The 15,947-nt window shown below is 45.7% G+C and overlaps 2 protein-coding genes across 2 annotated transcripts; one reads left to right on the top strand and one right to left on the bottom strand.

Annotated features, from left to right (window-relative positions):
* Nucleotides 1-1,212: 1,212 nt before the first annotated feature.
* LOC146247127 (hyaluronan and proteoglycan link protein 3-like) lies at nt 1,213-3,260 on the top strand. Its single transcript, XM_084682277.1, has 5 exons — nt 1,213-1,353; nt 1,510-1,732; nt 1,833-1,978; nt 2,080-2,382; nt 2,541-3,260. The coding sequence occupies exons 1-5, from the start codon at nt 1,227-1,229 to the stop codon at nt 2,834-2,836; spliced, it is 1,095 nt and encodes a 364-aa protein (XP_084538403.1). The 5' UTR covers nt 1,213-1,226; the 3' UTR covers nt 2,837-3,260.
* Nucleotides 3,261-4,154: 894 nt separating this feature from the next.
* Nucleotides 4,155-15,239, bottom strand: LOC146247126 (aggrecan core protein-like). The gene is made up of 19 exons (XM_084682075.1): nt 15,143-15,239; nt 14,885-14,976; nt 14,458-14,749; nt 14,114-14,288; nt 13,402-13,529; nt 13,006-13,299; nt 12,427-12,717; nt 12,161-12,335; nt 11,877-12,004; nt 11,457-11,750; nt 11,266-11,364; nt 9,675-11,153; nt 9,437-9,550; nt 8,407-8,520; nt 7,225-7,383; nt 7,041-7,123; nt 6,804-6,948; nt 6,328-6,510; nt 4,155-6,165 (listed from the first exon to the last, which is right to left on the bottom strand). The coding sequence occupies exons 1-19, from the start codon at nt 15,237-15,239 to the stop codon at nt 6,092-6,094; spliced, it is 4,416 nt and encodes a 1,471-aa protein (XP_084538201.1). The 3' UTR covers nt 4,155-6,091.
* Between the last annotated feature and the right edge of the window lie 708 nt (nt 15,240-15,947).

Below are 15,947 nucleotides of genomic sequence, written 5' to 3'. Positions count from 1 at the left end.
CAATGTGAGCAGTGTGGAGATGGCGATGGCCTCGTAAACATTTTATTGCTTCATTTACACTGCAAAATAAACAGGTGAGTTTTTTTAATACGTTAGGATTTGTCTAATGCTCGTTATCAGCTGCAATGCGAAGAGCTTGAAGGTTTTTTTTGCGTCACCCCCCAAATAGAAAGAGGGATTGCCAAACAATTATTTTTTGACGTACGCTACTCTGTGTACCCTGTGTTGGTAGTGTCCATAGTGTGGGTGGTATCTTCCTCCGGACATCGCTGTTGCTTTCGACCTCGCAGGTGGGAAAAGTAGGCTATAAAATCCTTACGACCAGGTGAAAGGTAAGTGTATTAATAATTAAACACAGTTAATGTTATTAAAATGCAGTTTGGTGTTTGTCATATTTACATAGGTGAACAATTGATTTAATCTACTTTTGCCAACAATGGGAATCCGACATCTACCTGGGGGTAGGCTGCAACTTTAAGATCTCCTCATGCAATATGCAAAAAGTGAAATATTAATAGCAGTTAGTGATATCCTTGAGTTGTCATACATAAACTGTGCAAAATGTTTAGACTATTTTCAGATCTGATCATCCTAAACGAAAACTCTGTTACAACTGACAATGATCACATAGCTTTTGTTGCATCTCACAGACCTAAACGATAGACTATTAAGGGAACTGCACGTTTTTTCTTTAATTAATAACAGCCCTCCTGGTCTGCATTAGACTGTTTCTAATTGGACTGTTTATGCAAAGCTTAGGTAATGTGTAAACAATATTCAGTCTTTGGTACCATACAATATATGAGAAACTGCTGTGAACTGCTGTAGAAAGTATGTAATTGTCCTTCAAAAAATGCAAAATTCTATAAATTATGAGCTAACTAAATGAAATAGGATCTGATAACTTATTAAGAACTGTAGGGGAACTTGTGTAGTCTACATTGTGCTACAAACAAATAGGCCTAGTGCTCTCTGTCGGCAACTGATAGTAACGCCAGCATTTGTCCAATTGCATTATCCTATTGACAGTCATAAATAATTAGGAAAGATCCAGATGTCAATAAAATACACAATTTGACAAAACGCAAGGTGTCTTTGTATCAGAATAATATATTGATAACCAATGTGTTCCATCCGATCAGACGTCATTGCGAGCTGAGAACCAAAGTTCTGCTGCGTGTTCTGCACTACTATTGGCGCCAGAGACTGCCACTCCTGTAGTCAGGATGGTGCTAGGTCACCACCTCCCCCTGCTGGCAATACAGCTGCTGCTCAGCTACTGCCACACTGCCACCGGATACACCAATCGATTCTTCTATCAAGACTTCCTCAACAGCAATGGCAACGGAGAGAGTATGAGATCTCATTGATGTTTTCTGAGTGTTCTTTTATGGATAACAGCAACATATTTTGCAGCAATAGCCGTTTCACACTATAATGAATGATACACAATGGACCAGTTGTGTTTATGTCACCTGAGATTTTCTGTACCCCCTACCTCCCCTCCAGTCCACTTTAACGGCGTGCAGCTCCGTGTGGATTCCTCACAGCTTTCTGTTTTTGGTGCGAGGGGCGCCAACGCCACCCTGCCATGCCGCTACTGGTATGAGCCTGAGCTGAGCTCTCCCAGGAGGGTGCGGGTTAAGTGGTCCTGGTTGCCTGCCGCCGGGGGCCTCGAGAGGGATGTGCTTGTCGCCATTGGACACCGTCACCGTGGCTTTGGAGATTTCAGGTATGGTCGATAATACTAACTGGAATGATGTTTGTATTTTTTTAAACGATTCAACTAGAGATCAGTTAACATTTTGGGGGTATTCATTTTGGTGTGCCAGGGGCCGAGTTCAACTCATGCAGGACTTCCCAGGAGATGCTACGCTGGTTGTGACTGAGCTACAGTTGAACGACACAGGTCGTTACCGTTGTGAGGTCATCGATGGGCTGGAAGACGAGAGTGTGATTGTCGACCTCGAGTTACAAGGTACAGTTCAATCTTTGAATTACTCTCTCGCATCGCAATATCTTCAACAAAGTTCTTTTTGATAGGGTCTTTCATAACTTCATCTTATACTTCCCCTCCAGGTGTGGTGTTCCCTTACCAGCCCCCTCACGGACGCTACCTCCTCAATTTCCAGGAAGCCCAGCAAACCTGTGCAGAGCAGGACTCTATCCTGGCCACCTTTGAGCAGCTTTTCCAGGCCTGGGAGGACGGCCTGAACTGGTGCAACGCCGGCTGGCTGGCAGACGGCACAGTGCAATACCCCGTCACTCAGTCCCGGGAACCCTGCGGAGGGGCGGGACTGGCCCCGGGCGTCCGTAGCTACGGCATCCGTCATCGCCTCCTGCACCGCTACAATGCCTTCTGCTTCTCCTCCTCACTCCGTGGTGAGAGAGTCGTGTCTTTACATCTTACCGATGTCCTGCGACTAGTTTCTTTTGCATTAAAAAAACCTATTATATCTCATTGAGATAGACGAAAGAAATTAAAATTAAAAAAACACTGCTCATCTTGTATAATTTCAGTATTATCTATTATTCTCCAGGGAAAGTGTATTACCTCCAGAACATGGACAAGCTCAACTTCACCGAGGCCCAGCAGGCATGTCAAGAGGATGGGTCTGAGATGGCCAAGGTGGGCCAAGTCTACGCTGCCTGGAGATACCAGAGTCTGGATCGTTGTGATGCCGGCTGGGTGGCTGACGGGAGCCTGCGCTACCCCATCTCCAGGCCCCGCACCAACTGTGGCCCCCCGGAACCAGGGGTGCGCAGCTTTGGGTTCCCACCCCTACAGGACAAACATGGGGTGTACTGTTACAGTGCTGTCATAGAAAAAACATAGGCCCTTCATGTCCAGCTATAGGTTACAATGTCTTTAAAAGGAAGAAGTTGACAAGCCTTGAAATTAGATGGGATGCAACCACTGATTGTCAACATAATGATGCAAGTCTAAGCCAGTTCATACAATCCCCTGGTGGTGGGGTTGCACATATGATCACATGACAATGAAACGACATGGCCTGGTAATGTTAATACAGGGTGAACCACTCAGTTATAACAAAACCATGGCCTGTCTTCTGCTGCAATAACTTGCATATTAAATGCATTTTAGTAATACCTCATACACTTCATTATTGTAATAATCTACTATGTAAACTTGACAGCATATTGAAGCTGATGTATTGGAATAATTAAGTGGCTTCTCCTCTCCTGTGAAATGAGAGTAATGTATTTCTACTGTATCGGCATATACCTCAGTTAGTTGTTCTTTGATTGTTGGTGGTGGTGGTTTATTTAAGCTGTTGACCACTTGGAATTAACTTATTTTTATAAAAATAAATATATGCTCTGTAAAAATATGATTGTATTTTCCCTCTCGCACACAAACAAAGGTGTCACTAAGGCTATTGGAGCACACAGATGAGTGAGTTTGATGGGGTCAGGAGTAGAGAGAGGTAGTAAGAGTGGTGTGGGGGGGGGGGGAGCAGAAAGAGATGGTAAGATTGATAGGTGATGAGCAGAGAGAGACGGTGGGGGTGAGAAGGAGATTGTGTTCAGGAGGTCTAGGTCTGAGAGGGAACCTGACGTGGTAAATGGGAGAATGGTGAGTAGAAGTGTGAGAGGGTGGGACGCAGAGGACATTAAGAAGGACTTCTTTCATTCCCAAGGTGGGACCGACAACACCAGCTACCCACCCTGTTGGGCAAACAGAAATGTACCGTAATGTTATTATTCCTATGACTCAAATCCTATTTACACCCATGTTGCTGCTTCAGAAACACTGACTCCACTGAGACTCAGGCAGAAGGTGAAAGGCACTTTTGTTGTCTTTTACCTGGAATGTTCGGGTGTCGACCCTTCTGGAATGAGACTGAGGTGATTTTTGTTGTGTCTCAGGTCTGTTGGTTAAATATGACCGCCTGGTGGATGTTGCAATATAGCTGTACTTGTATGTGTCGCAAATAGCAAATAAACCCAAAAACCTTTTTAGAAGAGAGCATAAGATGTGACAACTTCAAACATATCTCAATTATATAATTGGTTACAATATACACCTTATTACAGAGAAACTAGATGCTGGCGTAGTCTAAATATGGTCTTAACTCAGACCACATGTACACAGCACACTGCAGCCAGTAACAATTAGTATCTTTATTTGGAATTCCTTGATATGTTTTGGGAATACAGATATTTATGCACAAACTCTTCATTTTATGCACATCCGGATACATTCTACAGAGCTACTGATGGGAACACCATACCTTGAAATGAGGCTTGTTGCAAGAGTGCCTTAAACCAGAGATTAGATTTCAGTGCCATATCTGACCATTTCTGTATGACCGTTTGCATCTTGACTATAGATTTGATGAGTACCCCACATTCTGCTTTGGCAACAGAGTATTAGTGTATATCTCCTGTTGTACAAGAGTCCAACAAAAGGCCTGGCAGTACTATGATCCAAATTCTATTGTTGTTCTGTGGGGAGTGAAGTTTGAAGTAGATCTGTTTCTAGTCTCGTGGTGATTTCTTGAATGGAAGTTCTGTCATTCGGATATTCCTTTACAGCAGGTGACACAGTCTGTAGGAGGCACAGCCTCCAACATACACACGAGGCAAAACAAGTGCACGGGTTTAGCGATGAGGACTAGAAGCAATTCGCACTGCGATGGTTACAAAGGTATCCTATCCTTTCCTCTGAGATAATATGAGACAACAATGAAATAGATTATAGTTACTTAAGGAAAGCTTGTTGAGGCACACCTGTCCATGCTATGCACTGCACAGCCAGGTAAAAGATGCTGGCAACATTACAGAACACAAAAACGACACGCTGCAATGTTTTCGAGGTCAATGCTAATTCAACTTCAGCTTCTTCATAAAATGAATACAACACAGTTTCACACCTGACTGAAATTGAAATACACTGAGTCGAGTCCTGTTCTAATAATCCTACTTCAGCTTTGATATCCAGGCTCTCTGATCTATGCCTGAACTCTCTGGAGCAGGATCCTCCTGTGTGACATTGGCAGGCTCAGTACACGGCAGGATGAAGCCTACTCAGGGTGCCAGGCTTACTGTACTGCCTCTGCTAGGTGATTGAATAAATTAATGGACGTGTATTCACATTGCTTGCTCTGTTCTTCCAAACCGATTTTTATGTATGTGGTGAAGACACTATAGAAGGGTGCATGTTGGTTTTCACTTTCTTTCACTATGGCTTTGATTAAATAAATAAAAATGTTTTTTTCTTTAGGGCAGTTTTCTCCAAAACGAAATTTTGCCAGGTGTTTTCATACATCCAAAAGCAGCTTGTCAGAAGTAGACTAAAGAGCGGACTAAGTCACTAAATCCTAAATGAGTCAGACATTTGTATCTTCAAAGCCACTTTTCAAGATCTGAAAACATCCAACAAGCTTTGACTTTAGGATCCCTTGAACATCCACACACTTCTCAGAAGAGGACTTCAGGTACCTTCTTGTACTTCCTGTCAGTTGGAAGAGCTACTCTGTTGTAGGCTTCTCTGTCTCAGTTCTGCTGCACCAAACATGGCTGGAGAACATCCACCAGCCAATGCGACTATAGTCATAGCCATTGTGACTACCAAGACAGCTTCTGTCACACTCAGACTGTCTGAACATGGATCTAACTCAACCCAGCCAGACCAAGTGGTATATGGACCACTGGTGTGACTTTTCCTTGGAATGTTCTGGAATAGACGTGAGAGAGACAGATACTGCTGATGCAGTCACCACAGTTATATCCAGTCTGGTTGGGGACATGGTAATGACATTCACCAACATCAACAGCATAACAATCTAACCGAAACTTGTAATTACATTACTGATAAAAACCAAACAATAATAAAAATAATCAAATATAATTATAACATTTCATAATATTTTGGAACAAAACCACTTGATTTATCTCTTAAAACATTATCACACATCACTCAAAAAAACACAAACATGGACTTCCCTAGCTTGCTTTGGTCTTTGCAGGAGGACACATTGTACGTTAAATATGGCTTTTGTGTAGTGTACGTGTTCTTTTAAAATTGCTATCTAAAAACATGAACTCCTTGTCCCTCAGTCCATGCTTAATGAAGCTGGCTACTGGCTGATTCTGATCGACTCCTGGTGGTTCTCCTCTGTATTCTGTTGCTGAATGTTACTGTTGTTTGGGGCACATACAAACACAATTTGAATCGACAAAGTCATTATGTATGTATCTTTATGTCAATATATAATATATATATATATATATATATATATATTAATGCAATTCTTTACTGGATGAATGTGATTGTTTTGGAGAAGATCATGGAGTACTCACAGTTGATACATTCCACCTGGGGTTTCTCCCACTGTCCGTCTGCCAAGCAGCGCACCACAGGCAGGTGACGCTGCATGAAGCCTGGGTTACACTGGTAGCGGATGATGGAGTTGACTGGGTACAGCTCCTTCCTGTTGCCAAACATCCTGGCATTCTCCACCACGGGCGGAGACCCACATGACACTGAGGGGAGAAGGAGATATCAGATGACATGGACTAAATCGTGGCTCGTCAATCTCATGGTTCCAAGATTATACAATGTATAGACAGTTGCCAGTAGTAAATTAGTCAACTATATTTGCAAATAACTTACTTTTAAACAGTGTAAAAAGGTGTTTTCCAACAATCAAATCAATATAAATCCTACTTTAGACAACATAACTCCGTAATTAATAAATAGCATAATCCCTTGCTGAGGCTACTGTTTCTCCAGGCTATTTGCTTGAGCCTGACCACCTAGGTGTGTGTGTGCGTACCTGGGCCAGCCTTGCAGGTGAAGGGCAAGTGGTAGTTGCAGGGGACATCATTCCACTGGCCGTTCTCATGCCATATCATCACAACACAGTCCTCTCCAGAGTTGAAGTAGTTGTCAGGCTGGTTCGGCCTCCAGTTCTCATATTGCTGTGGAGAGATCAAGTGGTAGGAAGTCACAATAGAATGAAAAAGTAGTCTGTCATAGCACAGGTAACCTGTCTTCTACGTGTTTGTCTTACCAGAGGGGTTCCATCTGTCCAGCGGAAATCATTCTCCATTGTCTTGTCATTCAGGCCTATCCACTGGTAGTCTTGAGCATTAGCTGGATGCATGGGACAAAAAGAACGAGGATATGCTCTCTTACAACCTCTTCCCTCTCCCTGTCTCCCTCTCTCCCATACATGAATGCAAAGCAACACTCACAGTTGACAAAATGCTGTTCCTCAGGGGTGATGATGCTGACCAGGTGTGCATTGAGGTCTCTGCATCGCTGTTCTGCCTCTGGCCAGGTCTCCCTCTCAGAGAAGTGCAGGTAACAGTTCCCCTGAAACTTAGTCCATCCCTCCTCACACTGCTGCTCATCTGGAGCAGCAAGACAACAGGGGATCAGTGAGACTGAGCGGACCACACCTGGAAGGATCCCAGCATGAAAACCTGATGAAAACACTTTTATAATAGACTTAGAACACAATAGAACGCCTGATTATAACATGTTTAAATCCTTATGGAACACGCAACGATTGTTAAAATCACATGATGCTGTCCACCTTAAGGGAATAAAGAACAGCTGCATCCACTTTCTGACTGTGAATGGAATCATGGTGATTGAGCTTTTAAATAATGTTGACAAGAAGAAATTTCAGATTTAAATATTTCCAATATGGAGTCCCTCAAGACAATATCCTGTAGATTCATATTTTATATGAGCTCATCTTAGAATGGGACTTTCAGGGGGACAAATTACCAGTTAACTTTTGGAATTTCCACTGTTTTGCTCTACTGAAATGTTCAAAGGATTCATTCATTCCACCACCACACCCTAATGACTTAACAATTTCAGTAAACGGCTACTTAGACTACACTGCACAAGGAGGAGCAATGAAAAAACACCCTGTATACGTCACCACCAAACCTCACCTTCTCCAGTGGTGTATAGTATGTAGTGGTGATGCATGCTGTCGATGTTTCCCCTCCTCCCTGTGCCAACTCCCACCCATGTACAGTCTCACAGCTCATGATAGTAGGCACACAGGAAGTCCTCATGGGCATCACCGTATGCCTCTGTGTCACCTAGCCTACAGTGCTGACCTCGTCCCCTCACAGACTGAGCAAGGTCACCCTCTGACACTGATCTATGTCCTTTATGACTTTTCCCTCCAAATTCTGTAGGTGAGGATTCGGGGGAAGGTAATAATGATATTACTCTGATCCTGGCGACAATAGGACTGACTGAGTTCCTAGACACCCACACAACCAACCAAACACCTTGACGCTTTCCCATGATGCAGGCTGCCACAAAGGACACTTTGGGTTTTGCATCAATGTTGTTCCTGTTGTTTTTGAAAGTCTGCAGTTAGTGTTTATTAGCTGAAGCCAACCTCATACCGATCTCACAGTGGTCCCCTCCGTAGCTGGGCAGGCATAAGCATTTGTAAGAGTCCACAATTTCCACACAGGTTGCTCCATTGTCGCAAGGGTTGGAATGGCACACATCAACCTCTGTAAGAAAGGGGTGGGGGGTGAGACTGGTGTCTCGGGACAGGCTGGGGGGTAGCAGGACAGTTTGAGGGGTGGCAAGTCTGGGGGTCAGGGGGGTCTGGGGCCGGAGGGGGTGGGGGGTGGCAGACTGTGAAACTCATGGAATCTGAAAACTCAGAGGTGCTGCAACATTGTGATCCAGACTTTAACCTTGACTGTGCTTTTAAGATGACTGAAGATGAGTGTTTGAGTGGTAAAGCTTGGGATAAAGGATACCAAAATGTGTCAAACATATTCCTAAACCCTTCAGAGTATGGCTGGGTCACATTTACAGTAAGGCTAAGTCTGAATAAGCATAATGTTCGGGCAGCAGATCATGTTCAGATTCATGTAGAGGCAGAACAGAAGTACCCAGATGTACCCAGGAGTTAGCAGACATGCAGCAGAAGAAGGTTCTCTGGAACAATGTGGTGTAGTGGAGCAAAAACAACACAGGATGGACAGACAGTCACCGTAAATGAGCGTGATAGACACAAAGGTCCTGAACCTCCAAGGCAAGGCCTCCACAAACACACACATGCCAACCCACGATGATGCAGTCTGACGCACAAGTGAGGGCCCAAACCAGACGCAGGCAACATGAACCCAGGACAAAACAAGACACATTACGCAAAACATACACCATGAAGACAGAGGATGGGAACAAAAATCATTGTTAGTACAAATGTCACTTGCAAATATATAAACTGCACAAAGTCTAACTTTACACCTGACCGTAATGTGTATGGGAACCATGCAAAGGGTACTGTGAGCACTAAGAAAAGTTACTGTATTTTCAAAGATGTATTACATATTATGTATTACAGTAAATTACGGAGCATTCTGAGATCAGGAAAGAGTGAACAATGGCCAATGTTTCTCCATCAGGAGGACTTACCATACTGGCACCCCACTCCTCCCAGCCCGGGAGGACAGTGGCACAGACCCACCCCATCCTGTACTGAGCATGACCCAGCCCCACACGGGTTGGGGTCACATGGGTTTGGATCAACTAAGGATGGTCAGACCAGCACATTAATCAATAATTACTCAGTTAGAATGATTGACTTTGTACCCTGATTTTTATATTTCTATGAAGAAGTTTTACATCGAAACTGACGGAAAGGAGATCTCACCCAGGACTGACGCGGGTTCTTCCATCACAGCAGGAGTCGGCAAGGAGACAGCAGAGGCTGTGGTGGCAGCAGCAGCTAGACCTGCAGGAGCCAGGACAGGGCTGAAGGTCACATAGAACTGCCCATAGTTCTCCACCAGCTGAGCTCCAGCCAAGGCCTCTTCTGGTCCTACTGTGCCCCCAGTCAGTGCCTTGTCATCGGGAGTGGAGGACAGGGTCACCGGGGGGATGTCTCCAGAGTGAGCCCCAGAGTAGACTCCGCTGGCTGGCGTTGGGTAGGTCTCCTCGCTGCCTGAATGAAAGTTGCTGCTAGTGCTTCCCTCCCCACTGATCTCCACTGGGCCCTTCCCCAGCTCCATGGAGACTGATGTCCTGGTGGACACCTCAGTCAGGACATCACCGGTTGTGAAGACGATGATTTCTTCCTCTCCGCTGGTAGAGGAGCCAGATCCAGAGAGCCCCGACGTGGCCCCAGACGGGAGGCCTAAGGCTCCAGACCCAGACCCTCCACTACCTCCTCCAGAACCGTACTGTATGAACCCAGATGCCTCCTGCTCTCCTGAGGTTGACCCTGTGAGGTCGGTGAACCCTGACCCCAAGAAGGTCACCCCTGAGAAGAACCCTGAGCCACTCCCGGAGGCCGAGCCACTGAGGTCAGCGCTCGCCATCCTGCCGGACCCCGAGCTGTCCCCAGAGCCGCTGAACTCCAGGCCGCCCATCCCTAGCTCCTTCTCCTTGCCAGTTTGTGAGGTGGACACCTCCAACAGTTGACCATCGATCAGCATGATCACAGTGTCTCCACTGCCTGATTCTTCCCCGGACAAGCCACTGGTTCCTGAGGGATACACCCCAGATGGAAAACCACTGAATCCAGACAACTCCGCACTGGCACTGGAGCCGGATCCAGAAGACATTCCGGAAAACTCCCCTGAGCTGCCTGAGATAAGGCCAGAGCCACTGCCGGATCCCCACAGGTAACCACTGCCACTGATCATCCCTGAGCCCATCCCAGAGGGAAAAGTCAGGATCCCAGTGCTTCCTTCCCCCACCTCCTGAGGGCCAGCAGATCCAGAGCCCTCCCCAGACAGGACAGCACCGCCTCCTGAGAGAACCACGTCTATCACAGAACCGTCTCCGCTGAGCCCGGAACCAGACAGCTCTCCGCTGAGCCCGGAACCAGACAGTTCTCCGCTGAGCCCGGAACCAGACAGCTCCCCGCTGAGCCCGGAACCAGACAGCTCTCCGCTGAGCCCGGAACCAGACAGCTCTCTGCTGGCCAGGCCAGACGCTCCACTGATGTCAGCACTCCCACTTCCAGAGGAGTCACCAGAACCAGACATGTCTCCAGACACGGTCAGAACACAAGAAGAGACCCCTGATAAATCTCCAGAATGATCGCCTGAAGATCCACTGGCACCAGATGCCCCAGAACCAGAACCAAACTGCTCTACAGAGATGGGAGGAGCGATGGAGGGGAGGACTACAGAAAACATAATAGAGAGAAACACAAAAAGGAAGACAAACATTAGAATAACTGCATGTTAGGGTATTAATGCGATCTAGTCATGAGAAAGTAAGCTAATCTTACATACCTGGTCTCAGTAAATCAGTTGTTGAAGTACGGTTAATCAGAGCTTCTTCTATTTCTGTAATGTTCATTCCAGTTTCCTTGGCCAGAAGGAAGATGTCCACTGTAAGAGGTGAAGTTAAACCAGATTAAAGATGACATCTTTGAATCAGATGAATCAGAGGATATCAAGTTTAATGTCAGTTTGCTGTTTACCTCTGAAGCAGTAGGCATCATATCTGGCATCCAGGGCTGGGTAGGCAGTCTGGTTGGGATGGGCATACACTGTGTGTACCCCAGCCCTCCCTGCGCCACACTGGGCCCGGGGCTTACTGATGGAGTAGCGGACGCTATGGTCCAGGAGCCAGCCAGCACGGCACTTGTCGAAGCCCAGTCTCCAGGCAGCGTAGAGCTCTCCAGTGGAGGCCAGAGAGGCGTTCTGCTCCTGGCAGTGGGCCAGGGCCTCGTCATAGGTAAACCCATCACCAGACCCTGCATGGAACACCTCGCCTGTAGAGAGGCGGGAGGAAGAGAGAGAATGGTGAGAAAGTTGGGAAGGATAGAAAGGACAGGGTGAGAATCGTGAACAAGAGGAAAAGGCAGGTTTACGCCCACAAACGTCAGATCTTTACTTACCCTTGAGCTTATCGATATAGCAGTACGCATCGTATCTCTCATCTGCGGGCCTCAGGCCATAAGACCTCACGCCAGGCAGGTGTTCCAGGTTTCCAGCACACTTCTCCCTAGGATACACAATGGGATACCTCCAGGGAGAAGACAAGAAAGGATTGTAACAATAGTTTGAATAGCAATCATTTATTATGAGCTAACATTTATTTTTGGCAGGTCAGCTGAGTACATATCGTTTTTCTCAACAACAAAGATATGAAACGTCGCGATCAGTTTCACTCCAGCATTACCTGACAGTCTGATCCAGCAGCCAGCCAGCATCACACTGGTGGTACCCTGCCTGGTAGGCTGCCTGCAGCTGCTCTGGGGTTGCGATGGAGGCTCCGACACTCTGACACGCCCGCTGGGCCTCCACAAAGGTGAAGGAGTAGCGTCTCGAGGCAGCGCGGTAGAGGAACACCACACCTACACACAAAGATGAAAACTTCACTCTCATCGCAAAGTTTCATTGTTGGTTGGAGTTGAATAAAAATAAGGCTTGACTATCGCCCTTGACCTGTAGGGGGCAGCCTGTAGCATGGCCCATTCTCTCTGCAGATCTCTGCCCCTACGTCTGGCCTGGCAGTGGCTCTCTCCACCTCCTCAGAGATGACCTCTGTGACGCTGGGGGGCTCCGGCAGGGGCAGCTCAGTGGTGTAGGCGAAGTCGGGACTAGTGGGCCTCTGAGTGACCAGTTCTCCCAGTGCCTCGCTTTCCGTGGTGGTCTTCTTGAAGAACACCTCTGGGCTCTCGGTTACCGTGGTGACAGTCAGCATGCCACTTCCTGAGCCGTCCTCGTCTGGGGATTCTGGGAAAGACAGGAGGGCATGTAGAAGTAAATGTTGAGTTATATTTATGTATTAGCCGCACTATACAAGCAAGAGGGAGCTCTAAGATCCAGGTACTGTGTGTCTCTCCTGTCTATATAAAGGGCCAGTTTACATAACACTTTATACATTACATTGTCTGCTGTATGTCTACAACATTATTGTGCTATACAGTAGTGGGCCGTTACAATTATTAACCGACGTACTGTCTATGGCATGGCATTTATCCATGAAAGGGAAACTGTGTTTCAAGGAGTTATGGACCATACCTGTGAAGCAGAAGGCATCATATCGAGACTCTGGCTTGGGGTATCCTGTCTGGTTGGCATGCAGGTACACGGTCCTCACGCCCAGCAGTCCGCCTCCGCACTGCGGCCGGGCGATGTTGATAGGGTAGCGGACGCTTCTGTCCCCCAGCCAGCCTGCGTTACAGACATCCAAACCAGCCTGCCATGCCAGGTAGAGCTGGCCGGTTGTGGCCAACTGGGCATCCAGATTTGAACACTGCTCCTCAGCCTCAGCGTAGGTGAATTTAGCCACGGACCCAGAGTAGAACACCCTGCCTGGGTTCGAAGAGGGGGTTGGCTTATCCATACATTGTACCATCATTTAGGGATTCGAATGAATGACAGTCTAACTAACACATGCAGGTTGAAAGGGTGTACCTGTCATCTTCTCAGCGAAACAATACACGTCATAGGTCTCATTGACATCTCTAACTCCGTAGGTCCTCACCCCCGGTAACTCCTCTTTATCACCGTAGCAGTTCCGTCGAGGGTCTTGGATGGGGTACCTATCATTCATAAAAATAGCTATTACTATCTACAGTAAACCACACATTAATTTGTTATAAAATGTCCTTAGGGATCAATTCCGTTTATGGAATTGAACTGTTGTTATCATCTGCTATGAAACAGAATCAATAAATATGAAAAAATACTGTGAAAATGAGATGAGTAATGGTCAGCCATTGGTTTAGGAGCATGAAGGCTTTCCTTGTGAGAGTGTCAAATACTGCAGGTGAGATGAGAGCAAAGCAGACTCTGCTAGGTTTGGCAAAGTACGCAGGGATGGAAACAGGACAAAGGACAGGCTATGAGCCTGAAGGAACTGACACACTCTGGGGCGCAGAGAGGCTGGCGTCAGTATTCAGACAGCACAAACACTGACATTACACTCAAACCAAAATACTTCCATACATCATCCAACTACATCATGTTATATTCATAACCTTGTCAGGAGAGGAAACATTAAGCCCAAAAAAACTGAAAAAAAAACTGTGAAAAACAGTTGGAGAGGAAGTCAGGAGAGATTGACAGATGTTTTGATCTCTACTGGTACTGGTCTACAGTTACTGGTCTAACTTATCAGACTGACCTGACAGTCTGGTCAGAGAGCCAGCCTGCGTCACACTGGTGAAAGCCATCATCGTAGGCAGCCTGCAGCTGTTCAGGGGAGGCGATGACAGCACTGTTCTGAATACATGCAGCCTTCGCCTTCTCAAAGGTCAGAGTGTAGCGGGTAGTGATGGCACGATAGTGGAACACAATGCCTGGGAAAAAGGGGGAGACATTTCTCAAATGATTATATTTAATTTTCATATCTTCAGTCCTTTATTATTGTTTTTATAATCATTGTTATCATTTATATACATGTTATTTTAAGGAAATTCGTTTTTATGTGTAAAACTAGATAGGTGTTTATTTTCGGTATCACCCTACCTTGGACTTGAACTTGGACTGTGTCATGGCTGTCCTCGATTCCATGCTGGACCTCACAGCGGTAGTTGCCCGAATCATTGGTGTGCAGCTCTGTGATCTTAATGCTAGCGTCTGTAGGGGTCATTGGGTATCCCACCATGTGAACCCTGTCCAGGTATTTGTCCTCTACCTGTATCTGTCCTTCCATGGCGACCAGGATGACTGACACCTTGTCCTTGGTGACGTGACTCCATTTTATACGGTGGGAGAGGGGGGCTATGGTGGGGGCTCCCGGGTCATTGACCGTGTGGTCCTGGTGGAGTGTTGGGTGGCAGGGGGGGGGGGGGGGGGTGAAGAACACAATCAGGCATCTTAACAATGAAATGATATGTTAAATAAATATGGCCAATGTCTAACTGAAGACTGTAGTATTGGTGTGAGTCTGTACCTGGAAGTAGCAGGGAAGCACCAAGGTGCTGCCCAGTAGAGGGCGCTGTGGGCGTTCCAGAGGGATGCTGACACTCAGAACATCCTCAGGGTCTGTCAACAGAGGCAGCCCCCCACACACATGAAAATCACATGATAATAGTGTCATATTGTGTTGTGTAATATGACATGGGGACACACATAAACAGTAATACATGCAGCGTATGTACAACAGATTAAAATAGCATAATTATTTACTGTCAAACACAGTCACACTTACCTAGGAATGAGTGCTCTTCATATGAAAATGATGGTAGGTCGAATGTTGCTGAGCCAACGTGCAGACACACAGATAATAGTAATATCCACTTGTTCATATTTCACCTAAATTGTGTAATAAAAATAATTACTTCTCATATCACCACCAGAAACCACTTTTAAAGAACTTTCTGAAGAGGCCAAAATTGAGAAGCTTTCCACTTTAAAATCCTTAATGATGTCATCCAATACATTTGCCTTCAAGTAGTTTCCTACACTTTAAGTCCAGCTTTCCAATACCTCCCCATAATTCATAAACAACACCATGACTAACACAGTGGATGATTATTCATTCTGTTAATTTAAACAATGAACAAAACACTATTTTGAGTTATTAGATATAATTTGTATAGTTTTAGAGTTCATTAGTTATAGGCATGCATTATTTAAAAATCATAATTTATAGCAATGAAAATAGAACAGATAAAACGGTATAGTTTTGTTGATGGAACAAAACCAGTAAATGAGCAAACACTAGTCCTTACAAATCCTAAGTTATTCTCAGACTGGTGGTCACACCCACTTAACGGAACAGAGCACAACATGTTTTCCAGTCTAATCTTGACATATACTGTACAGAATGTACTAAATTGAACTAGGGATATTATGCTAACAGAAGAAGCAAACAGAGAATATGGCTAAAATATCTGATATTTTAACATGCCTAGTTTTAAGTCAGCAATCTTTAGATTGATGAGTAAGGTGTTCTCTGACAGGAGAGCAGAGAGCAGAATTTTCCTCAATCAGCTCCTATGCTGTCCTAGAAT

The sequence above is a fragment of the Hypomesus nipponensis genome, chromosome 19 (genome assembly GCF_054491055.1).
Source record: "Hypomesus nipponensis isolate SF chromosome 19, ASM5449105v1, whole genome shotgun sequence".
Lineage (NCBI taxonomy): Eukaryota > Metazoa > Chordata > Actinopteri > Osmeriformes > Osmeridae > Hypomesus > Hypomesus nipponensis.
This window is presented reverse-complemented; position numbering and strand designations above follow the sequence as displayed.